Source organism: Pelodiscus sinensis, chromosome 4 (assembly GCF_052426305.1).
Source record: "Pelodiscus sinensis isolate ZL-2025 chromosome 4, ASM5242630v1, whole genome shotgun sequence".
Classification (NCBI taxonomy): Eukaryota; Metazoa; Chordata; order Testudines; family Trionychidae; genus Pelodiscus; species Pelodiscus sinensis.
Window position 1 is genome coordinate 20,355,517 of NC_143055.1, and position 25,987 is coordinate 20,381,503.

At 43.7% G+C, this 25,987-nt stretch overlaps 1 protein-coding gene across 8 annotated transcripts in view; it reads left to right on the top strand.

The window, feature by feature from the left end:
• The first annotated feature begins 3,987 nt into the window (after nt 1–3,987).
• DOK7 (docking protein 7) overlaps nt 3,988–25,987 on the top strand; it is a 253,658-nt gene continuing 231,658 nt past the window's right edge. For 2 of the 8 annotated variants that reach the window (XM_075930823.2, XM_075930822.2), the window contains exons 1-4: nt 3,988–4,823; nt 4,982–5,027; nt 14,373–14,603; nt 20,561–20,761. In XM_075930823.2, the coding sequence (XP_075786938.2) occupies nt 4,770–4,823; nt 4,982–5,027; nt 14,373–14,603; nt 20,561–20,761 (532 nt within the window). In that variant the 5' untranslated portion in view covers nt 3,988–4,769. The remainder of the gene's footprint in view (nt 4,824–4,981; nt 5,028–14,372; nt 14,604–20,560; nt 20,762–25,987) is intronic. The other 6 variants (XR_012904405.2, XR_012904404.2, XM_075930820.2 and 3 more) reach the window with 6 other exon arrangements.

The following is a 25,987-nucleotide window of genomic DNA, read 5'->3' on the forward strand; positions in this document are numbered from 1 at the left end:
GACTTTTAAAAAATGATAGCTAGTGGGTCAGATACCTCCTCTATCAGCTCCTTGAGTACTCTAGGATGCATTTCATCAGGCCCTGGAGACTTGAAGACACCTAACTTTTTTTCTAAGCAATTTTTAACTTGTTCTTTTCCTATTTTAAATTCTAAACCTACCCCATTTCCACTAGCATTCGCTATAGCTATGTCTACACTGGCGGCTTCTTGCACAAGAAAATCTTGCGCAAGGGTTCTTGTGCAAGAACTTTTGCGCAAGAAAACGTCCACACTGCCATGTGAGAGATGTGCTTTTGCGCATGAGGATCCATGGCAGTGTGGACACTCTCTTGTGCAAGAAAGCTCTGATGGCCATTTTAGCCATAGGGCTTTCTTGCGCAAGAAATCCCTGTCAAGCGTCTACACAGCCCTCTTGTGCAGGAGCTCATGCGCAAGAGGGCTTACACCTGTTAAAAAAGAACGTAGCTCTTCTGCAAGAAGCCCTCTTTTACCATGCCGTACTGTAAATTTCCTTGCGCAAGAGCAGATAGGCAGTGTGGACATTCTGCGGATTATTGCACAAGAATGGCCGTACTTGCGCAAGAGGCCGCGAGTGTAGACATAGGCCAAGTTAGGCATCCTGTCACCACCAACCTTCTTGGTGAAAACTGACACAAAGAAGTTGTTAAGCACTTCTGCATTTCCAAGTTTTCTGCCTTTGTTTCTCTCTCTACATTGAGCAGTGGGCCTATCCTGTCCTTGGTCTTCCTCTTGCTTCTGATGTATTTGTAGAATGTTTTCTTGTTATCCTTTATGTCTCTAGCTAGATTGAGATTGTTTTATGTCTTTGCCTTTCTAATTTTGCCCCTACATACTTGTGTTGTTTGCTTATACTCATCTTTTGTACTTTGACCTAGTTTCCACTTTTTATACAATTCCTTTTTGATTTTTAGATCAAGTAAGTTCTCCTGGTTAGCCAAGGTGTTCTCTTGTCATACATCCTATGCAGTGGAACAGTTTGCTCTTGGGCCATTAAAATGTCCCTTTGAAAAAATTGCCAACTATCTTCAATTGTTTTTCCTCTTAGTCTTGCGTCCCATGGGACCTTACGTACCAGCTGTGACTTTACTAAAGTCTGCCTTCCTGAAATCCATTGTCTTTATTTTGTGGTTCTCCCCTCTAACTCTCCTTAGAATCATGCACTCTATGAATTCATGATCACTTTCACCCAAGCTGCCTCCCACATTCAAATTCTCAACCAGTTCCTCCCTATTTGTTAAAATCAAATCTAGAACAGCTTCCCCACAGTAGATTTCTCAACCTTCTGAAATAAAAAATTGTCTTCATTGCATTCCAATAACTTGTTGGATAATCTATGCCCTACTGTGTTTTTCCCCAAGATGTCTGGATAGCTGAAGTCCCCCATCAGCACCAAATCCTGTTCTTTTGGATGATTTTGTTAGTTGTTTTAAAAAAGCCTCACCCACCTCTTCTGCCTGGTTAGGTGGTCTGCAGTAGTAGACTTCTATTATGATATCACCCTTGTTTTTTACCACTCTTAACCTAACCCAGAGACTCTCAACAAGTCTGTCTCCTATGTCCATCTCAACCTGTCCAAGTGTAAACATTTTTAATACATAAGGCTACACTTCCTTCCCTTTTTCCCTGCCTATCCTTCCTGAGCAAGCTGTGCCTTTCTATAACAATATTCCAATCATGTGTATTATTCCACCAAATCTCTATGATACCAACTATGTCATAGTTGTGTTTATTTACTAGCACTTCAAGTTCTTCTTGCTCATTCCCCATCTTCTTGCATTTGTATATAGACAACTAAGATACTGATTTGATTTCACCCTTCAGTTCTGCTTTGTCCTCCTTTATCTCTGCTATTATAGCTCTCCCATTTCTGACCCATTTCCCCGGTTTCTCTACATTTTCCATTTACTTGTGGACTTTGGTCACCTGCCCACATCAAACCTAGTTTAAAGCCTTCCTTTCCAGAGATAAGGCCTCTGGAATAGGGTTTGTGGGAGATTATAGCAATCCCTGAACTGTAGTGCCTGTTCTATAGACTCAATTTCACTTTAAAATTAATATTCATCTAAATGTTCCATATTTTCATTTGGCCATCTGGCAACATGTACACAGCCATTCAATGTTCATTCAGTTTTGGGGAGGGCGAAGGAACTGCTGGTGATGGTTCCTGGCTGTGGGTTTGGGAGTTGGATGCTGATGATCGCTTTTGCTTTTTTAACTATATTTATTGATCTGATAATTGCCTTTTAAAAATACTTAGAGGCATCTGGATTTACTTTTATCAGAGTAACACAGTAACAGTAATGCCATGGATTAAAATGTTAACTTAAAAGGAAATGAAACTTATCCCACTCAACCTACCTTTTTCAAACAAAGGCCCAAGGATCAGCTCCTCTCAGTTGGTGAAAATTGCCATAGTGCCATTCACTTTACTGGAACTCTGACAACCGGTGGTTCTGCCCTCAAGGTGAATAGATAATCCTTGCACTGTGGCTTGGAGGTCAACAAGCTGAAATGTTTTCATATTAGCAGGGGAAGCAAAATCCAGAGACAAAAGAGAGACTGGTTTGCCTCCAGACTCATTCTACTAAGAATTTTTACAGCACAGCATAAGGGGATATCATGGCTTTGTATATTTTTGCTGGGTTCGTACCCGTGATCAAGGAATTAGGTGTCTACACACCTTTGAGGCTCTGGCCCTAAATTTATAACTGTATTTAGATGGAACTTTTAATTAAACATCATATTGTTATTTTAGCATTCCCATATATTTGCAGATGAGGGATTATCTCACTGGAGAAATCCCATCTTATATTTATACTCATAATTAAAGATGATTTTACCTAGAAAGTGAGCATAAGTGAAAAGCAAGTTGACAGTAACAATTCCCTAATAAAAGACAAATCATACCTTCATGCACAATTTAATGAAATCTCCTTTATTATGTATCAGGCGACATCTCATCCAAAGTGACTAATTCAAAGGAAATAAATACATTTCGGCATCTAATGATACCAGCTAAAACCAGAATATTCTATTATGCCATTGTAACAAAAGTCTATTGTGATGTGGCTACAGAAGCTCAAAGACATTTAAAAGATGGAATTAATTACCACTAAAATCAGACAGTGGTAGGAAATATTTTTAGAATGAAAAACTCAGATTAAACAATGGACTAATTAAAGGCAATCAATTACATAACCCATTTTATTTAGCCTATCAGTTAGAGGTTAAAATTAAGTGAGGCTGTTCCACTTCATTATCATGTGGCAGCTCCTTTGAATAGAAAAAAGGAATATTTATTAATCGCAAGTCTTCAGCATCTTGTTTCATACCATCTTTCAGGCAGTCCTTAGTGGCGTTTCTAGAAAGTATTTTGTGATAGAGCCTTTATATTGTTAATTACATTAAAAAAGAGAGACATTCTGAGTTATCTTATAATGGAGGGGTGTTTATACAGTTATTGTTGCAGTTTTCCATTATTCTGGTGGCAGCTAATTCTTTTTGTAAGGAGTCAAGCTGCAGCACACACTGAGTGCTGTATTATGTTCCAAGGGAGAGGAGAACACTTTGATATAATGTACCTATTCTGACTTCATATAGCCCTTCATCCTGCAGAGGGATCTAGATGAGCTGTGGGTCCCTGCCCCTGTGCAGTGCCTAGTGATTATAATGGCTATGTGCCCTGGATTGTAGAGGCTTGGCTCTGTAAGTTCTTTCCCACATGGAGCCATAGTCTTTGAATTTAAAGCAGGCTGGAGAATCTTTTTATGGTTGGGGGGGAGGGCGCTGTATACAAGTGAGAAACAAAAAAGCCCCTCACTGAGTTGACCTCAGTGAAAGACACTCTCCCTTTTCCCCTTGCACACCGGGGCCCAGGCTAGCAGATGGTGTGCGTGTTCTAGCCCAGTGGCAGAAGAACTGGAGCGCCAGCCTAGGCTCCCCAACGCTCGGTGGAGAGGAAGCCCTGGACTCGGGGGAGGATCTAGACAAGCCAGGAGTCGCATCCTGCCCCCACGCCTGAGGTTCCCCACCCCGACTGAAAGCACTCCACGCCCTGGCTTTTGGGCCTTGCAATGGGCGCTGATGCCCACCTGCCCTTAGTGCCTTGGAAAATCTCTTCCCGTGTAAATAATGAGCGGGCATGACAACCGAGTGCGGCCGCGTGCCTCGAGGGCACTGCGCGGTTTGTTCCGACGCGCTGGGGGAGGATTCACCGCTGGGTGGAGAGACGAAGCCCAAAGGCATGGAGCTGCCCAAGCGCTAATCGGAGGGGGCTGGAGCGGAAGGGGAGCGCGGGGGCTACTGAAGTCGGTATCTCTGTCCCAATCCTGCCCGCGCTCTGTGAGACCAGGCTCCAAACCCACGGGGGGTCCCCGCGCTTGCCCCCGGGCCCGGCTTCCACCCCGTGTAGACGCGAGGCTCCGCGGCGCGCTTTGGCGCTGCAGCTGAAGGTTGGGGCTGGGGGGCCCTGGCGCTGCGCGGGCCCACGATAGCCACGCTGGCCCCCAGTGCCGGGCGTGCGGCGAGCTGGGCCTGTGCCCCCCGGCGAGGGCAGAAGGGACGCTGACCCCGGCCCCGCGCGGGCCAGAGGCTGGGCCGCAGGTTGCCGGGCCGCGGCTGGCGCACGCCCCCTCTGGCCGCCGGCAGCGGCGAGCTAATCAAGCTATTTTGAAAGTGACCCCGCGGCCCCGGCCGGGAGCGAGCGCCGCGCCGCGCGGGAGCAGCTGTCCGGAACCATGACTGAAGATGACGGATTCCGTGGTGGTGGAGGGTCATGTCAAATTGAGAGATGGAAAAAAGGTCCCCGATTTGCCCCTGCCCGGCTCCCCGCGGCTTGACTCTTGCAGGGGAGCGGGGCCCCTAAGGATTCCGCCCCTCCTCGCCCCTGGCCGCTGCTCGGCGGGCGGCGGTGGGGAGCTGGCCCCGGCTAACGTGGGTGTCTCTTTGTTTCTCTGCAGTGGAAGAATAGGTGGCTGGTGCTGCGCAAACCCTCCCCGGTAGCAGGTAAGTGCAGCCCCGCGCTGTGCGCTTCCCACGGGCGGCTACTCTGGGGAGGCAAATCCCTCTCTCCCGGCTCCTGGCAGAAGAGACGGAGCGGGGAGCCCGGCCGCGGGCAGAGGGGTGGAGATTAAACTCTCCCCAGAGCCTGCTCAGCAGCAGCTCCCCACACCCTGGCCTGGGCTGATTTCTCCCTCGTCTCTGGAGAAGTGGGCTGTGCCTAGGAAAGCTCACGATACCATCTGCATGGTTTGTTAGTTTTTAAAGTGCTACCAGACTATTTGCTGTTTTTTAAGTTTCTCCTGTTCTGTCAGCCACTCACTTGGCAGGGGCCCAAGCAGCTAGAAATAGCAAGAGGATATTGAAGGTGCCCCAAAGTGTAATTAAGAGAGAATGGGGAAAAAGCTAAAGCCAAGAGCTGGAGAGCTTTGTGATCCCCCCCCAACCTACCCTCAGTCTGCTTGGCTAGTCTGCTTGGCACGTTTAACCTCTTCGGGAGCAGCTGGAGCAGCAGTCTTTCAAGTTCACATAGCTTCTCTATTTGGGGCTGTTTCCTCTTAGCCCAAAACTCTGGTAGAGCCTGGCTGTGCCCTGGTCAACACCAGCTGAATTTTGTTGGTCCCTCTACTCTTGTCCTTTCTGACCAGTTCAAAGGTGGTCACCTTAGGCTGGTGGAAAGGATGGTTCCTGAATTGTTAGTGAACGGATTAGGGAAGTTTGAGAATCTCAGTTGAAAGCCTGTGGCAGTATTGTGCCATTATCTCTTCAAGGGTGGAGATATTTTTCGGTGTCACATAAAATGTAAACTCATACTTTGTCTTTTACGTATGAATGTGAGTGGGAATCGCCTGAAAGCCGATTTTGTAATCACCAGTCTATAAATTATTTATTGGCTTTGGATTTAAGTTTATATTTTATCTTTTTTACAATCCATTTTTCATATGTGCGTTTATAAAGTTAGGTACCCTCATCATTGCTTTAGTACTCTAAATTATTATTTTTATTAACATTTATATGTTGATTTAATTGCTTAAATCTCTATTAGCATCAGAAGTCCCATTGTTCATAAAACTAATATTCAGGTCTCTGTATATGAACTTAGGATCCTGAATTTAGGTACTCAAATTAGGAAAATAGATTCTTCAGAAACTGGAAGATGGAAAAAAAAACACGTGTTCTTATTCTAAATTATTACAGACCATGATTGTTGAATGTCCATAAACCAGAATGCTTTTTCTTTCATGTGTTTTCAGTTTTTATTTATTTAGACAGTTGTATGGTAAAGCCCTTATACTTTGTATTTGCAGCTGTTTCTGCAAACAGGTGCAAGAATGCAATCCAAAATGTCTGTGAAGTTTTCTGTTAACGTACAATGCAGTTTTTTCAGCTGTTTTTCACCTCTTTGGAAAGATGCCCAGATTTTGCCCAACTGAGTCTTATAATGGCGACTTGCCAGGAGTCAGAGTGCCACACCTAGCATTCATAAAAAACGAGTGCATGTAGCTCCTGTTGGTTTGCTTAGAAGTAAGTGTGAGCTATGGAAATTAAAGCTAAAGATCCCTCCTAAGATTATCCATTTATTTCACTTGAGAGACTGCATGGCATACTGGGAAAGGAATCTGCACTCTGTGCATATGGGGCTGGGGTGCTTTTCGGTTTCAAGGACAAAGCAGGTGGTAAGCTGTACTAATCTTCCTTGTTGATCCCAATATGTTTGTGTACCATACTCCTCTAGTGAGACCGTGAGGTTGTGCTGTTTCATTCTGTTGTTCAGATGTTGTTTTATTAAAACATCTTTAGGAAGAGGTTAAAGATAAAAGGGGACAAAACCAAATATTAGAAAGTAAAGATGTGACACTGAATAATTCTGCAACAGTGGCTATTGGAAGACATTCAACTAGGAAACCTGAACTGAACTGATAATTTGGCAGTGTAGACCTCACTATTTAATATTTGACTAAACTGTCAACTACTATAAGAATTTCATTTATGGTTCAATATGTTCAAATGCAGTGTTTCTCAGCCTTTTTTTTTTTTTATAAAGTACCCTTTTAAAAAATTACAAGTACCTCCAGTACCTACAGTTTTCAGACACACACATTTTTTTTCTACCATTGCAACACATTTGTTTAAACAACTTAATCATAGCTGGGCGGGCGATGAAATTTTTGGGTAAAAAGTACAAAAATAATAAAACTCTGTAAAATTTAAAACAAAAATTCAGTTTTCTCCAAATTTCAATTGTGCTGATGTACCCCACAGACTTCTCTTGAGTTTGTACCACTGGTTGAGAAACACTGTTCTAATGAACATAAGAACAGCCATATTGGATCAGACCATTGGTTCATCTAGCCCCGCATCCTGTCTTCTGACAGCAGCCAGTGCCAGGTGCTTCAGAGAGATGCTGAACGGGACAATTTATAGAATGATCTACCTACTTCTGCTATCCAGTCCCAGCTTCTAGAAGACAGAGGTTTAGAGACACCTAAAGCGTGGAATTTCACCCCTCCGAACCAAATTAGCTTTTAATGGCCATCTTCCATTATCTAATCTTTTTTGAACCCATTTATGCATTTGGCCTTCACAATATCCTTTAGCAATTAGTTCCATAGCTGATTGTGCATTATTTGAAGAATTACTTCCTTATATTTGTTTTAAATCTCCTGTCTATTAATTTAATCAGGTGACCCCTTGTTTGTGGGTTACGTGAAGGAGTAAATAACACTTTCTCTGTATCGTTCATAATTTTACAGCTCTGTCTCATATCTCCTGCACTTGTACCTTTTTCAAGCTGAGTGATTCCAATCTTTTTCAATTTTTGTTGCCTTCGCTGTACTTTTCCTATTCTAATACAGGTTGTACCTACCTGGTCTGGCACCCTCCGGACCTGACAGGTCCTGAACCAATGAATTTGCTGAACCAGGGGAGATCAATGCAGTGTGGGGGGGTCTGCTTTTCCTTGCCCCTCACCCCCAGGGGTTCTGCTTTTCCCTGAGCATCTCCACTTTTACCCAGGATTCTGCTTTCCCCACTATGGAAAGGGGGATCTACCATCCCCCCGCGGCATAGCTGCCTCTCGGGTCTCTGCTCTCGCCACAGTAGCTGGGGACTCCACTGCCGTCTGCAGCTCCACTCTGTCCCCGGTGGCTTCGCTGCCACTGGGGCTCTGTGCTCCTGCTAGTGGCAGGGGGCTCCTCTTTGTCCCCAGTGGCTCTGCCACCTCCTAGGGGCTCCACTACAGCCCGGCAGTTCCACACTCACCCCAGCAGCCCTGCTACTGCCCAGTGGCTCTGCACTCCACCAAGCAGCTCTGCTAACAAGAGAAGGGCTCTATGCTCCTCTCAGTGTTTCAGCGCCTCCAGCATGTTGCTATGGCCCAGCTGTGTTGCTGTCCTCCACCATGAGTGGGAGCTATACCCCTCCCCCCCCACAACTCCTCCCAGGGACTGGAGACTCTGCGTTCCTCCTGGTGGCTCTGCTATCGCTGGGGCTCCCTCTTGGCCCCCTAGTTTAGCAACCCTCCTGTACCCAGCCTGACTGCTTATCCCCATGAGTGCTCTCATGGGGGTCACCCGATGACGCTGGACTAGGGGTGTTGCTGGACTAGGGAACTCCGGATTATGGAATTTAAACCTGTATGTCTTTGTTTAGATGGAATGGCCAGGCCTGTAAATCGCATTTCTGTCTTATTAATCTCTTTCCAAGTGATTCCCAAAATTGTTAGTTTTTTTGGACCGCCACTGCTTACTGAAGCGACGAGGAGTCCTGTGGCACCTTATAGACTAACTGAAGTGTAGGAGCATAAGCTTTCGTGGGCAAAGACCCACTTCGTCAGATGCATCTGACGAAATGGGTCTTTGCCCACGAAAGCTTATGCTCCTACACTTCAGTTAGTCTATAAGGTGCCACAGGACTCCTCGTCGCTTTTGCAGATTCAGACTAACACGGCTACCCCTCTGATACTTGACACTGCTTACTTACTGAGTGGATGTTTTTAGGGAACTACCCAAGGCGACTCCAAGATCTTTCTTTAGTATTAACAGCTAATTTAGACCTTATCATTTTGTATCCATAGTTGGGATTATGTTTTCCAATGTGAATTACTTGGCATTATTCAACATTACATTTCATCTGCTGTTTTGTTGCCCAGTCATCACCCAGTTTTGTCAAATCCTTTTGTAACTCTTCACAGTTTACTTTGAACTAGTATTGTCTGCAAATCTTGGCATCTCACTGTTGATCCTTGTTTCCAGATCATTTATGACTGTATTGATCAGCACTGGTCCTAGTACAGATTCTTGGGTTACCCTACTATTTATTTTTCTGCACTGTGAAAATTAGCCATTTATTCCTATCCCATTTCCTGTCTTTTAATCAGATACAGATCCATGAGAGAACCTTCCTTCTACTCCCATAATTGCTTACATTAAGAGCCTTTGGTGAGGGACCTTGCCAATCATTCTCTTCCACAGACTTATGACACCCTCAAAGAGTTCTAATAGTCTCATGAGGCATGATTTACTTTACAAAAGCAGTATTGACTCTTCCCCAACATACCGTGTACATCTATGTCTCTGATCATGCTGTTCTTTACTGTCGTTTCAACCGATTGGCCTGGCTCTGAAGTTAAGGGTTACTGGCCTGAAATTGCTAGGATGGCCTCTGGAGGCTTTTTAAAAACTCGGCATTACATTAGCTACCCCCTAATCATCTGGTACAGAGGTTGATATAAATGCTATGTTACATACCACCGTTAGACATTCAGCTGTTTAGGTCGACTACCGTGTGGTACGATGATTTATTGCTGGTCAGTTTATCAATTTGATCCCAAATGTTCTCTACTGACATGTCAATCTGGGACAGTTCCTCAGATTTGTCACCTAAAAACAATGGCTTGGGGAGGAGTGGGATTCTTATTTGTGTTCTCTGCAGTGAAGACCGATGTAAAGAATTAATTTCTTCTCTGCAACAGTCCTGTCTGTTGTTAGTGATGCTTTAGCACCTTGAGCGTTCAGTAGCCCCGCTGAAGGCTTGGCAGGCTTCCTGCTTTTGATGTACTTAGACATTTTTTGGCATTAATTTTTTGTGTCTTTTGCTAATTGTTCTTCAGATTTCTTTTTGGCTAGCTCAGGTTTCCTTCTTCACTTGACAGAACTTAAGTCTCCTTTCCATTTTCCCTAGCAGATGATGTCATAGAGAGTACGCTTATTAAGTTTACATATCATACCAAGTGGGGAGGGGTTGCAAACTGTTTTGGAAGATAAGGTCATAATTCAAAATAATCTGGACAAACTGGAGAAAATGGTCTGAGGTAAATAAGATGAAGTTTAATAAGGACAAATGCAAAGTACTCCACTTAGGAAGGAACAATCCGTTTCACACATACAGAATGGGAAGCAACTCTCTAGGAAGAAGTACTGCAGAAAGGGATCTAGGGGTCATAGTGGACCACAAGCTAAATATGAGTCAACAGTGTGACACAGTTGCAAAAAAAGCAAACATGATTCTGGGATACATTAACAGGTGTGTTGTGAGCAAGACTCAAGAAGTCATTCTTCCATTCTACTCTGCACTGATTAGGCCTCAGCTGGAGTACAGGCAGTCCCCGAGTTACGCGGATCCGACTTATGTCGGATCCGCAGTTACGAACGGGGCTTTTCTCGCCCCGGAGGACGGGAGCGGCGGGACGCCCAGATGCGCCGCAGTCCCGCCGCCCGCATCCTCTGGGGCGAGAAAAGCTGCTCCGCGTCTCCCTGGTCTGCTGGGTGGGGGGGAGCCCCCCCAGCAGACCAGGGAGACGGGGAGCAAAGCCTCGGAGGACGCCGGCAGCGGGACAGCTGCGGCACATCTGGGCTGTCCCGCTGGCCACGTGCTCCGCGTCTCCCTGGTCTGCTGGGGGAAGCCCCCCCCAGCAGACCAGGGAGATGCGGAGCAAAGCCTTGGAGGATGCGGGCGGGACCGCGGCGCGTCTCGGCGGTCCCGCCACCCGTGTCTCCCTGGTCTGCTGGGGGGCGGGACACAGCTAGTGCACCCTCCCCCCAGCAGACCAGGCTTTTCTCGCCGACTACGCCTGGGGTAGAGCAGCTGGGGCGCTGCCGGGTTGGTCCCGCAGCGCCGCTCCTCGGCGCTACTGGACCAACCCAGCAGCACCCCAGCTGCTCTTCCCCAGGCGTCCTCAAGTCAGCTGCTGCTGAAACTGACCAGCGGCTGACTACAGGAAGGCCAGGGCAGAGCAACTTTGCCTCGGGCTTCCTGTAGTCAGCCGCTGGTCAGTTTCAGCAGCGGCTGAATCTGGACGCCAGTTCCGACTTACATACAAATTCAACTTAAGAATAAACCTACAGTCCCTATCTTGTACATAACCCGGGGACTGCCTGTATTGTGTCCAGTTCTGGGCACCACATTTCAAGAAAGAGGTGGAGAAACTGAAGAAGGTCCAGAGAAGAGCAACAAAAATTATTAAAGGTTTATAAAACACGAGCTATGAGGCCAGGATGAAAGAATTGGGCTTGTTTAGTTTGGAAAAGGGAAGACTGAGAGGGGTTTTCAGGTATCTTAAAGGGTGTCACAGGGATGAGGGGGGAAATTGTTCTCCTTGGCTTCTGATGATAGGACAAGATGCAATGGGCTTAAACTGCAGCAAGGGAGGTTTAGGTTGGACATTAGGAAAAACTTCCTAACTGTCAGGGTGGTTAAACACTGGAATAAATTGCACAGGGATTTTGTGTCATCTCTATCACAGGAGATATTTAAGAGCAGGTTGGACAGACATCTATCAGGGATGATATAGACTGTGGTTGGTCCTGCCATGAAGACAGGGGACTGGACTTGATCTCTTGAGGTCCCTTCCACTTCTAGTATTCTGTGATGTCTAATGTTTAAAAGACGTCTTTGTCTCACTGCCTCTTTCATTCTGTTTGGTCACAGTGGCATTTTCAGCTCAGACTTTGGGGGCCCTGTTAGCTTCTAGTTTGAGCTGCAGTACGAGATGCAACAACATCTCTTTTTGGCATGGTACCATGAGAGCAAGCACAAATCTGTGGAACCAGATGGGAGAGGCTCTTGCCCAAATGCTTCACAAAAATCTCAAAAAGGTCTCACTTTTGTCTCTGCACAATAAAAACCTTCTTCAACTCTCAAACATTTTCACAGACTATTAGACAACTGTTTCCCACCTACAGGAAAAAATAAACAAACCCTGAGACTCTGTGACTTGTCTTCATGATTTGTGTCTCCAAATACCACAAGACTTGTGCTAAAACTGTGAACGTTGACAGCATGGCAACTATATTTCTTGAAAGTGCCCCCATCTTACAATCTGACTACACAGTCAAACACCGGAATCTTTTAATTTAATTGGAACCAATATCTCACTGGAGTCAACAGGACTGCATGCAGACACAGGAGTCTGCCCTTGAGAATCAGATTGCAGGACTGAGATTTGTTTCCATTTCTACCCACACTCAGTTGGGACAAATGATTGTCAGTGTCACAGTTTGTAAACCTAAGACTCTTACAGAATTTAAAATCAAAACAAACATTCCTATGATATTAAAATATTCACTAGATAACGTTTCCCTGAAGTGTTTCCTATTCTAGGGTTCTGTTAGAGCTCAAGAAGAGTCAAGCTGACTATAAACTGGCTCATCTGTTTTCACTGTCTAAACTGAAATGAAAGAAAGAATGATCCAAATTTTTCAGTTAATTTCTAATGAAGGGAATGGAAATTTTGTTTCAGAAAGGAAGAGTGACAAATTCAATCTCATAAGTAGTGAAAAGTAAATATGACTATTTTTAATAAAAATCCTTTTTATTTTAATAATCTCTAGTGTTACAGTGTTGCCCACTTTTTGTTTTTATTATGAGATTTATAATATTGAGTGTTTTTCTTGAACATTCCTGGAAGCATATGAGTACAACTCATTCTTTTCTTAAATGTATTTCAGGGTTGTGAAGAAAAAAAAACGTAGAAGTATTATTCAAGTGTAGTATACAATTTCAAGAGATCAGAAAGCAAACCAAAAGAACTCCAAATTTAATATATTTAAAATTTCAGGTCTGGGGGCCTGATTCATGAATTTCAGTTGCAAGGGGTTGGCAGTATTTGTGTTCCATATAACATAGATAAGGAATGTTGTGAATTTTTTACCCTTTCAAGTTAAAAACATATTTTTTCATTTAAATTTACAGCATCACAAAGATGTTTTAACATGAGACTGCAGTACTTGTACTACTGATATAAAAACTAGCTCTTTTAATATTATAATACCATAATTTAAGAAAATTGCTGTTTATGACATGAAGTATGTGGAAAACAATGTGCATGCCCGTAATGAGTACATGAATGTGGTCACTCAGAAGAGAATCATTGGGTCACAAGTTTCAGTTGACTTAGGCCCTGGACCCTAAGTTTCCTGTAAGCTTTGTGGCTGTGTAGCTGCTCATTTAGCACTGGGTAGGTACTCGAGGAAGCTGTGCAGTGCAGGGACCTGTCCTAGCCTTAAGCAGCTCATCCCTTGTACCACCCCACAGCCTGTGTCCCCAGGCAGAGCCCTCACAGCCTTGTATCCCAACCTGACACATTACTTCCATGTTGGTGCTCATCATTAGAGACCTACCAAATTCATGGTCCATTATGGCCAATTTCATGGATTTGAAAATTGGTAGATTTTTTGTTGTCAGCTTTCTAAACCTAACATTTCATTGTTTTGTAAGCATGGGGCCCTGACCTAAATTACAAACCTGTTTTAGGGGGGTCATGGGATTGCTACCTTCACTTATGTGCTGCCTTCAGAGCTGGGCTGTCAAGGCAGCAACTGTAGAGCTTTCTGCGATCACAGGAAATGGCAAATCAGAGCTAATGGGAGCTGTGAGGCTCCATGGTTATGGAGCCTTTAGATAAAAAAATCAGAGTGGTCTGTTAGCAGCTTTCCCAAATGAGGCCCATGGCCCACTTTGAGAAACACTGGTCTAGAGTATAATAGCATCATCATAAAAAAATGGTCAAATCTTAAGCTACTAATACAAGTCCTGGATACATCCTGCAGGGGCTCTCCAAGAAACCACGAATAAAAATAAATTGAAACAAAGTATCGAATGTTAATCTATAGCATTTAAGTTCAAACCTTGCAACTTCTTGTTCAAGGATGAACTGAAATGTCAGCATTGTGCCCCTTGAAATCAGTGAGGCTCTGCCCAGACTCAGAAGTCCATTCTCATGCAGGGAATTGCAGGATTCTGGCCCTGCATCAAATACCACACTAAGTCCAAAAGCTTTTTTTCTTCTTAAGTCAAGTACTGAGAATTGTGTTCATTACATGTCAGGTTCTCTGACCGCTCTGCTTCTTTCAGATTGCTTAGTCATGTTGGTGTACAAGGATAAATCGGAGCGAGCCAAAGGACATAAGGAGAGGAGCAGTGTGACCTTAGAAGATATCTGTGGTCTGGATCCTGGGCTCTCCTATGAGGGCTTAAATCACACACTCGCTATCATCTGTCTATCTCAAGTCGTGATGCTGGGATTTGACAACAAGGAAACAATGTATGCATGGGATGTACGGATTCGCTACAGTTTAGGGGAAGGTAACCTTTGTCTTGTCTCTTTCCTTTCTCCTTTGGAAAGAAAGCAAACAAAACTATAGCTGAAATGCCAGAAGTTGTACCCATATGGACAAGATTGTCCCTGAAGACAAACAGCTTTCACTTCTTTGTGAGCACCAGATCCACTATTGTATGAAGTGTGTGTAGGTGTGCATGATGCTGCCAAATAGTGCTGTGCCACAGAGAGTATAGTATAATGTAACATTTGTGAACTTGCTTCTTCTGTCATCTTTGGCTCAAGTATTAGAGGCTTTTTGTTTTCTTGGAACAGAGAGGCCAGGCTCTAGATCCAGTGATCCAGGTCAGGTGTTTGTCAGCTTTATCTTTTACTTGTGTCTCTAACACATGGATTCATGACAAATCTTCATGCTCAGGGAGGAAAAAACCTGAGCAGGAGAGCCATGGTTAGAATCCCGACTCCCACTCCCCAGTTCTGCCCTCTAGAATAGATCGTGTCCGGTGCTGGTGAACACCCTTCCTCAAATACACTTGGTGGGAGAACCTCACAGTAAAGATTACATTCTCTGTAGGTTCTAGTATGGCGTTGGTTTTCAGTTCTGCAGCCTGAAATTCGCTGTAGTGGCCAAAGATTTCTGATAGCGGGTAATTGGCCTTTAGGATTTGGTAAAGCATGGGGAACATACATTTATTATTACTGATTATAATGATTATTTATGTATAATTTATCACCTGTTAAGTCTTGACAAAGAGCTTGACACTATACAAAGACAATACTTGCCTGAGAAGCTTATGGTCTAAAAGACAGGTGCACTGAGAGATGTGGAGGAGAGTGCAGACATGGCAGCGTTTTTTTGGTTTTCCTAGGCTCCCTCTAATGCAGTGTTGGGAAAGAGAAAGCATGTAATATATATTTGTGTGTGTGAGTGTGGTAGAAGTGAGCCGTTAAGAAGCACTTGAATGAGTTGTAAGGGGAACCTGGTAGATCATGAGTTGTGCCAAGCATAAGGGCAGTGTGGAAGACATGGAGATAGGAGTGTGGGAAAAGAACTGAAGAGGCATGAAGGTTGGTAGAATGAAGAGCAGAGCTTATTGAAAGCTGAAGATGATCGAGGAGGATGAGGACAGAATGGAATGTGTTAAACTTGATCAGGTGAACTCTTTGGAGCCCAGTTTCAATGGAGAGCACAGTGCAGAAGTAAGACAGGAGAGAATCCAGGAGGGAGTTCTGCGTAGATGTGAAAGGAAGAAGGAAATTAACCATCTGAGGGTTGGTTCTTTGAGGATGGGGATAATAGAATGTGCTTATACGCCATGGGCCCAAACTCGGAAGAGGAAGGGCTGGAAATGGACAGTGAGCAAGAGACCTGAGTCTGACTAAGATAAAGGAGAAAAGGATATTGGGACAGGATGGAAGAAATTCATTCCTGACAATCCTCTCTTCGAAGTCAATGAAATCCTGGCTTGAGAAGGAAGTTCTATAACCCATGTTAAGCAGCAAATCAGACTACATGATCCGAGGGGACCCTTCTGGTCTTGGAATCTAAGGAAGGAGGTTAACGGTTTGAGGGGGCAGTAAAGGTGGAAAATGAGAAGTGAGGGTTGTAGGTATGGGATGCTGTTAGTGAGGAGAACTGGAACAATTTTTCAAGGAAGATGGCAGAACAGAATGGGGAGCAGATGAACTTGGAGTGGAAGCATATGGGTTTCCTCTAGAAGTGTTCTGCAGAGGGAGTAGGTATAATGTGGTTTGTGAAATGGATGGTGGGCAGAGAGAAGCAAAAGAGTCTGGGTTTGAAGGAGCAAGTGGAATTAAGGGACCCAACTTGAGAGCTGTTGAAGGTGAGAGCAGAGAGCGTGAGCCCCCAGGTGCAGGCATGTTGATAGACTGGAGGTCTTGGAAGGACAAGGAGCCGATGAAAGGTTGGGGTTACAGGAAATAAGACACATCCAAATATAAGACACAGACACATCCAAATATAAGATCCTAAGTATTACGGAGCAGGTTCTGTGCTCCTATGTAAAGTGAGATGGAAGAACTGCAGACTCCACTGGAAAGGTTACATTTCAGGTAGGAAAAACTGCTGCTTTCTGTGGTTACTTCAGATTTTGCCTATATTGCAGTTTTGTGCCAGATCTAATTGTTCCTCACTTTTGGGGGTATTTAGATGGATGAAATGGCACGTTTTAGGGGTGATTCTGGAATTCTAGCTGCAGATCTTTGATTCATGCTGCCTTTGGAGCTGGCAATCCTTTGTTATGCTGTTTATCCCTTAAATGGGGGGGTGGAACAGAATCACTAAGCTCATAGCCTGGCAGCCTATAAATTAGGGCTGTTTACAAAGCTCCATCTCCTAGGGAATGTCTAGACTACATCCCTCTGTCGGCAGAGGGATGCAGATTAGGCAGGTATTTGCAAATGAGGCAGGGATTTAAATATCCCGTGCCTAATTTACATAAACATGGCTGCCGTGTTTTGCCAACTCAGCACTTTGTCAGCAAAAAGCGGCAGTCTAGAAGGGGATCTGTCGAGAAAGAAAACCTTTCTACAGGATCTGTCGAAAAAGGCTTTCATTCTCGACAGATCTCCCTCTAGACTGCCACTTTTTGCGGACAAAGTGTTGAGTTGGCAAAACGTGACGGCCATTTTTATGCAGATTAGGCACGGGATATTTAAATCCCTGCCTCATTTGCAGTGTCGACCTACCTAATCTGCATCCCTCTGTCGACAGAGGGATGCAGTCTAGACATACCCCTAGAAACAGAGGTAACCTCCAAGAGATGTCCAAGTTGATGCTAGACTGAATATGGAACATTCTATAAGCGGTGATAATTTGGTTTTGCTTTGGTAGTGCATTGAGTTTTTCAAAATAAATTGGTGTTCCATAATTATACACCAGAAAAATGGTGTGAACTGAACATAGATTTGTTCCCCCATGGTGTTTTGGGGCAAGGCTACGAGTAAAGCTATGGTGAGGTCTCTTCTTTGGCGCTCTCTTATATTTTTCTTTACTAATTTTGTGGTTAATTCTAGGAATGTTAACGTTTAGTCTGATATATGATTAACCAGTAAGTCGTGGCTTACCAGCTAATCTTGTTGGCTATGTTCACTCTCCTCCCTTGCTGCCTCAGTATTAGAGGCAGCAAGGGGGAAGAGTGTGAGCCGGTACTCGTGAAGAAAGAGCTGGCTATCTCTGATAGAGAAGCGGTAGCGCAGAGGGTGAGGGAGGCAAGCTGGAGCAGATAAAACTGGCTTTCAAGCAGGATCTCTGCATGTGCCAGCTCTGCAGACCTGCCTGTCCCCCACCCTTGCTGCCTTCTACAGAGGCAGCGAGGGGAGCAGACAAGAGCCGGTGCTGGGAGGAGCTGGCTTAAAAGCTGGTTTTCCCCCCCAGCACCAACTCTGTGGTGCCATCTGCCTCCCCCCCACCTCCCGGTGCTGCTGCCTCTATCAGAGGGTACGTCTAGACTACAGGGTTTTGTCGACGGAAGTTTTGTCGACAGATACTGTCGACAAAACTTCTGTCGACATAGAGCGTCTAGACACATTCAGTTCTGTCGACAAAGCAAGCTGCTTTGTCGACGAAACCCTGTAGTCTAGACGCAACCCTACAGGCAATAACACCTTCTGTCGACAGAACTCTGTCGACAGAAGGCGTTATGCCTCGTAAAATGAGGTTTACCAGCGTCGACAAAACTGCTGAGTTCTGTCGACGTTATGTCGACAGAACTCAGCGGTAGTGTAGACGCAGGTTTAGTTTTGTCGACAAAAGTCCACTTTTGTTGACAAAACTCAGTAGTCTAGACACACCCAGAGACAGCAGTAGGGGGAGATGGCAGGGGAGGCTTCTGTGCCCCTGGGGACTATTGAATAGTTGTGAAACCGCTAAGATTTCATGTGACTACACGATTATTCAATTACCCAATATCTAACATCCCTAGATAATTCTGCTAAGACTTTAGGGAAGATGCTGAGTTGACTTTCAGCTAGATGGTACTTTACTGAAGAATACAGCAGAATATTTATATGAAAAGCAAAAAATCAGATCCAAGTTAAATCTTCTGACATTTGAATAGTCGGGGAAGGGAAGAACAGTTATAAGAATTGGTTCTTTAGGGGTTTCTCTGTAGATTTTTAGTGATGAGTAGGCAGCTTTTGGGCTTAGTGTGAAAGATATATAAATAAATATGCGTCTTAAGTACTTTAGGGCTGTCAGTTAATTGCCATTAACTCACACGATTAACTTAAATTAATCAAGGTTAATCACTGTTTTAATCACACTATTAAACAATACAATTTCAACCAATTTCAATTTCAACCAATTGAAATTTATTAAATATTTTTGGATGTTTTTCTACATTTTTGAATATGTTGATTTAAATTAAAACACAGAGCACAAAGTATAGTGTTCACTTTATATGATCTTTTTTTACAGATATTTGCACTGTAAAAATAAACAAAAGGAAGTGTTTTTAAGTTCATCTCTTACAAGAACTGTAGTGCTTCTGTCTATTGTGAAAATACAATTTACCCAAATAGATTTTCTGTTGCATAATTACACTAAAAAACAAATCAATATAAAACTTCAGAGCCTACAAGTCCACTCAGTTCTCCTACTTCAGCCAAACGCTAAGACAAACCAGTTGGTGTACATTTACGGGAGATACTGCTGTCTGCTTCCTATTTGCAATGTCACCTGAAAGTGAGAACAGGCTTTCACATGGCACTTTTGTTGTCAGCATTCCAAAGTATTTACATGCCAGATATGCTAAACATTCGTATGCCTTGTCGTGCTTTGGCCACCATTCCAGAGCACATGCTTCCATGCTGATGATATTCATTAAAGAAATAATCTGTTAATTAAATTTGCCGCTGAACTCCTTGGGGAGGGGGGAGGGGGACAATTGCATGATGACCCAGAACATACTATTCATTTTAAGACACGTTCACTGCAGATTTGATAAAACACAAAGAAGGTACCAGTGTGAGATTTCTGTAGACAACTACAGGACTCAAGGTTTAAGAATCTGAAGTACCTTCCAAAATCTGAGGGTGACAAGGTGTGTAACAAGAGCAACACTCCGATGCAAAAACTACAGAACCTGAGCCACCAAAAAAAGAAAAGCAACCTTCTGTTGGTGGCATCTGACTCAGATGATGAAAATGAACATGCATTGGTCTGTTATCAAGGATTGTTATCAAGCGAAACCCGTCATCAGCATGGATTCTCTGGAATGATGGTTGACATGTGAAAGGACATATGAATCTTTACACTGTAAAGGCTCAGTGGTTCCTTCTGAAGAGCAGGCTGGAGGCTGAGAGCAGGAAGCACCAAAGTGAGGTATTCCCCCCCACTCTCCTCTTTCAGCAGCCGCACAAATGCCTGTGGAGGGGCTGTGTAGGTGGGGAAGGAATCATTGAAGGAGGGAAAGGAAGGTTGGGGGAGATGTAGCAACAAGTTAAGCAATCAATGTAATTGAGGGCGAGTGTGGCCATATTGTCTGGATGTTTCTACTCCTTATTGGAGGGCAGTTACTTAAGGTTGAATATATTTGTTCTCAGGTACTGATGGTTAAACATGAAGGAAATCATTTGGGAGAAGGCAGCAGGGGGAGGAAACAAAACCACCGAGGAACACATTGCCTTTAAGAGCGTCTCTCTTGGCTCTCTCATGTTGCTGAGCTGTGGCTCACGGCCTGAATGCATTGCTCCAAAAGCTGAATTGGCCTAATACCTGTGCAGCTGGTCTGTGGCTGCCATTGCCATACTATTTGGGTGCTACCTAGAACTATTAGAGGGGAAAAATGCTCTGAGAACTGTATCTGACAATGGTAGATCCAAATGGCATAGTAGCCAGGACTCAGTTGACAGAACACTATTAAATAAACTGGTTGGTTTCTGTTACAAACATCCTTGTTTGTTTTTTCCTGTTTGCTACCATCATTAATTGTTTTTTTTTTTTTTTTTTGCTCCTTAATAGTTCACCGGTTTCATGTTGCTGTAGCACCTGGCACAAAGCTGGAGAGTGGACCGGCTACTCTTCACCTCTGCAATGACATTCTAGTCCTCGTAAAAGATCTCCCACCCACCATAATGGGGCAATGGAAGCTCTCGGATCTGCGTCGATATGGAGCGGTCCCGAATGGATTCATTTTTGAAGGGGGTACTAGGTGTGGCTTCTGTAAGTACAAATGGAAATGGTCGTCACTTAAAAGTTCTAATATTTTTTTTATGGCTAAATCTGGTTAGTGTAAGGGTAGGAACCTCATTCTGAAGCTCTTGCTTGTGTGAGCAGTCTCATTAACTTCTGTGGAACTGCTCATGTGAGCAAGTAGCTGCAGGACTAAACAGTGTTATTCAGACAAAAATAGTATTGGTGAGATGGATGCTGCATGAATATTGCTGGAATACTTCAATCAAACATAACTTTCTGCTCTCACTATAAGAATAACTAAAGGAAATTCTCTGGCCTGTCTTACACAGGAGGTCAGATTAGATGAGCTAATGGTTCCTTCTGGCTTTACATATATTCAACTAAGATTATGTTTTCATTTGTATTGTGGTAGACGACAGTTTTTTCCTCTAGGTCTCAATATAATCAGAATCCAGGTTTTTGCAGACAATAAATAAGAGACAGTCCTTCCCTTGAAGAGTTTATAGTCTAATTTGAGATAACAAAAACCAAAAGCATGTAGGAAACAAAAAAGGAAAGGGGGAGGGAGAATAATCAAAATACAATTCCATGTTTATATAGATTAGTTATTACACAATGGAGGCTACGTCTATATTGCAGCCTTCTTCTGCAAACGCTTATGCAAATGAGGCGCAGAGTAGAATATTTCTGTTTCATTTGCATAATTAATTAGCAGCCGTTTTTGCGCAAGAGGCTTTTGTGCAAAAAGGAGCCGTGTAGATGGCTCCTTTATGCACAACCTCCCCCCCCTTGCGCAAGAGCCGTTCTTCCTCATTTTTTTCAGGAAGAATGGCTCTTGCGCAAGAGGTGATTTTTGTGCAAAAAGGAGCCATCTAGACAGCTCCTTTTTGTGCAAAAGCCTCTTGCACAAAAATGGCTGCTAATTAATTATGCAAATGAAGCACATATAGCGATATTCTACTCCATGCTTCATTTGCATAAGCTTTTGTGGAAGAAGGCTGCAGTATAGATGTAGCCTTAGTGATTCTGGATATTTCAGAGAAATTTCTTCAGAGCCAAGAAGAGGTAGATTAAGATTATTTGGGCACAAAGAACATTCTGCTCCTCTTCTCCCCCCCCCTGCACATCCTGGGGGTCCAGGGGCATCAAAACCAAGGGGAGGAGGGAGGCTGCCTGTGTGTTATTCTGCTAATGGAACCAAGTCTCAAAATATCACTTATTTTACTAAACTAAAATATCAAACTTTCCTATCAATCTACCAGTCAAATCTAGCAGTTGATCAAAATTACATAAGTCACTTTGATGCCAAATAGTCCTTTAGCATTACATTTTCAAAAGCAAACTGTGGCACTATGCTTGTCAGTTATGTGCAAATCCATTTTCACTTTCAGATCATGAAGTCAGGGATGCAGAGGATTCAGGTTGAACCTTTCTAGTCAGCAACCTTGGAATGCGACTGGTGCCGAACCAGAGAATTTGCTAGATCACGGGAGGTCAAAATTGTCTAGCAGCATTACCAACGCTATTACTGCTTACTCGGCTCTTAGAAGACATTTAAGGGGTAAATTAGAGCTAAAGAACAGCACAGAACACTGAGAGCCAGGACTGGTGGCTATAAACAAACTTTATGGGAGAACCATAGGAATCTTGGCCACACCCATAATAAGCGGACTAAAATCATGCCGGAACATGGATGTTGCCAGGCCAGAGAGTGCCAGACTAGAGAGGTTCAACCTGTACTTGATTTGCATGTGAAAAAAACCACACAAATGAGGCTTGTGAGTGTAAGAAGAGGTGTATGGTACACCACAGTAGTAATTTCAGTCTGTGTTAGAAAATGTGGCCTTTAGTTGTTAGTTGAAAATGCTAAATGTATTTAGATTTTGAATGGCACTGTTTGCTGTGTAGGGTTTTCTGGCAAGCATCTAAAACTGAGTGAAAAGACCATTAGAAGCAGTGGCTGATTCTGACAGTTTGTGCACGGTACCAAGTTTTGAGCTAATGAAATCTGAAACAGCTGCAATATTTAGCTCCTCATCACCACACTGTAAGGAATTATAATGGAAATACCAAGCAGCCTTTAAATAAATTTAGTAACAGATTGGTAGATTAAATCAGGTATTAATCTGTATTGGCATGTGTTCCTCAAAGGAAAGAGTGTATCATTTCACTCTTTGAACTGAATACTGTATCCACTTAGAACCGAGGCTGTCTTGGAGATGATAAGTGCTGGATTTGTGCTCGGTAAATAGTACAGAAGTAGTTCTGTGATGCTTTGGTTTCAATCTTTCCTCTGATTCTTTAAGCAGATGCCTGGGAAGGCATTCTCTTTCCCTTTCTTAGCAATGTGGGCTTTAAAGGTTGCCTTGATGAGCAGTTCTGTGCCCTGTGGGAGTTCGCAATTGGAACATGTTGGCTTCAGAGTGATTTGTTTTATGCGAATTTCACTGGGAAAAAATAACATTTTCATGAAATTACTCAAAAGTGAAAATGGCAGTTTCTTGTCTTACTGGTCAATAGAAAACTAACATGAAGTCTAGGCCTTGAGTGCTCTTAAAAAAACAAACCTCTCTCTGGTGCTTTATCCTCTCTTTCTCAGAGAGATTGTTTAGTAAACTTTGAGAGTGTATCTGAAATCTGCATTGTTTCAAAAGCCCGTTTGTTTGGTGCTTAGCTTAGTGGAGAAGAGGAGAATGTTATTACCAAGGGTGTAAATCAGAGAGATTTGCTGCTACTTACTGTACACGAGGAGAGAACGACTGGATGCAATTCCATTTTCCTTCTTGACAGTAGAAAGGTTATGGGCAACTGAAGACAAAAATGAAACATGCTGAATTAGAAGCTATCCTGTTCTGGAAGGATGTTTCTTCACTGGCTGCCTGACTGAGCTAGGACTTTTGGCAAATGCATGGTTCATTGCAGGGTGGTTACTTTGGGAAAGGCATTTTTTCTGGTGGTATCACAGCTGGCCGGTAAATGTATGCCATGGTGTAGCTTTCTTCTGCAGTCTAACCACCTCATTGTGTAATGTGGCTATAGGGTGACATACAAGGACATGGAGTGTTTCCAGAGAGCAGCTCTGAAAGGAACAGTGAATATCCTTTCAGTTAGGGGACCGTCCGGTCGTTGATGCTCAGCACAAGGATTTGACTGGGCACTGATGAATTCCCCAGGAAGGCAGAAAGGAATTCAGTCCCAAAGGCCATAGAGTGGTAGCACCGACAACATACAGTAGGCCCTGCTGCCCCATCTGCGGAGTGAAGGGAAAGGACAGCAGGGTAGTTGTGGATTCTCTGGTTCTGCTGTGTCTGCCCCCCAAATGCTTGCTGCACACTTCCCTATGGAGAGACCCCATGGGAGTTGAGATTTATGCCATGTAGAGGGCATGCACCTTTTGTGCAGTTCCCCAAATCTTCTCCTCCCCCTCCCCCACCTCTGGCAGGGGAACTGTTTTGGTTCTGCTGTCTGGGAATCTTGGCATCTAAGCACCTCAGGATGGGATTTGGCCCGTATTCTTGCTCTCATAAAGTGAACTGAAACTGACTACTCCTTTATAACCCTTGGTGAATAAAGGATGAAAGCCTGTTTCAGCAGATTGCAGCTACACACCTCTCGCTACTCCAATTACCTTCTCTTCCCCAAAAAACTATACCTTAAGGAAATGCCTAAACGCTAAGAAGACAGAAATGAACACGCCAGTTCCCAGTATGTGTCAGTAACCTGATATGTAGTATTCACACAGCCTTAATTTTCACCGTTGTTTTGTTCTGCAGTGGAAATGGATATATATTTCTTATTATCTAAAGTGCATGAATAACTGATAGCTACAATGTAAAAAGGATTATGGTCCCAGGGTATGTGACTTCAGAGTTCTATGCATTTTTTAGTGTGATGTGCTGGTGGAAAAGGATAGAGTTAGAGTGATTGATCTATGTGATGTTATAGATGTTGAAACGTATGCTTATGGGGTGTATGTAAACCTTTATATTTTTCACTTTATATTGTATAGAAACTAGCAAGAATAGTGAGTAATGAAATGTGTATTAATATAGGTTGAACCTCTCTAGTTCAGAACTCTCTGGTCTGGAAACATCCATCATCTGAAATGTTTTAATTAGCTGGATGTCCATTTTTCATGGGTGTGGCCAAGTTTCCCACAGCCCCATAAAGTTTGTATATAACCTACAGTCCTAGTTCTCAGTGTTCTGTGCTGTTCTTTAGCTCTAATTTACCCCTAAATGTCCTGTAACAGCTCAGTAAACAGTGGAAGTGTTGGTAATGGTGCTAAATAATATTGACCTCTGGTAGTCCAGAAAATTCTCTGGTATGGAACCGGTCAGGTCCTGAGGGTGCCGGACCAAACAGGTACAATCTGTATGATAGTGTATTACTAAGAATTATATTGAGTGCCAACATTTTTTTTTAATGGGGAGATGTTACTAATTAAGAAGCTGTGCTATGTACATTTTATGCACTATTGCTTGTCTACTGTATTTTTGGGAGAATTTGTGAGTCCGTCTGTGTCATCCATCCATAAGTCCATTTGTTCAAGAACTCCTCCTAAAACGATAAGAGCTAGAATCACCAAATTTGGCATGCAGCTTCCTTTTATCGTAACTTAGAGCAAGGTAATGGTTTGATTGTGTCAGGACAATGGGATGTGTATGGAATGTGATTGTTCTTTCCTAGAATGGAAAGGAAGGAGTCTGGTAGCAGGGAAGTTTATACTCCAGAATGACCAAAGGGGGGCAGCAAGCACAGGGGACAGCTGGACTCTAGACTGACCACAGAGAGGCAGCAATCAAGCACACCCCTGACAGCCCCAGAGAGCCACAGAGCAGCTGACCGCTGGCCAGTGCAGCCCTCTGGGATGGCCCTGAGCAGCAGTGCTGGCGGCCGACACTACCCCCTGTCCTAAGCTCTCCCACACTTTTCAGCCTCCTGCTCTCACTTGTGCACCCACTCCCCCTGCCCTGACTCCTGCATCCGCTACACCACGCCATCTGTTGTAGTCTTAGAACTGTTAGCCTTTAAATATTTACATTTAATAATTGGACTACACTATTTGCAGTGCATACACTCAACTTCTTCCTTTTCGCCTGTTTTTTTAAAACTTGAAATAATTTCTTGCATTCTGAAACGTATTCTGATTTTCATTTTCTTCCCATTTTAATGAGTCAAATCTTTACACCGTTACCCATTTCAAGCTGTTAGCAGGTATCTGTGGAGAATGAGATTCATCAGTATTTTCAA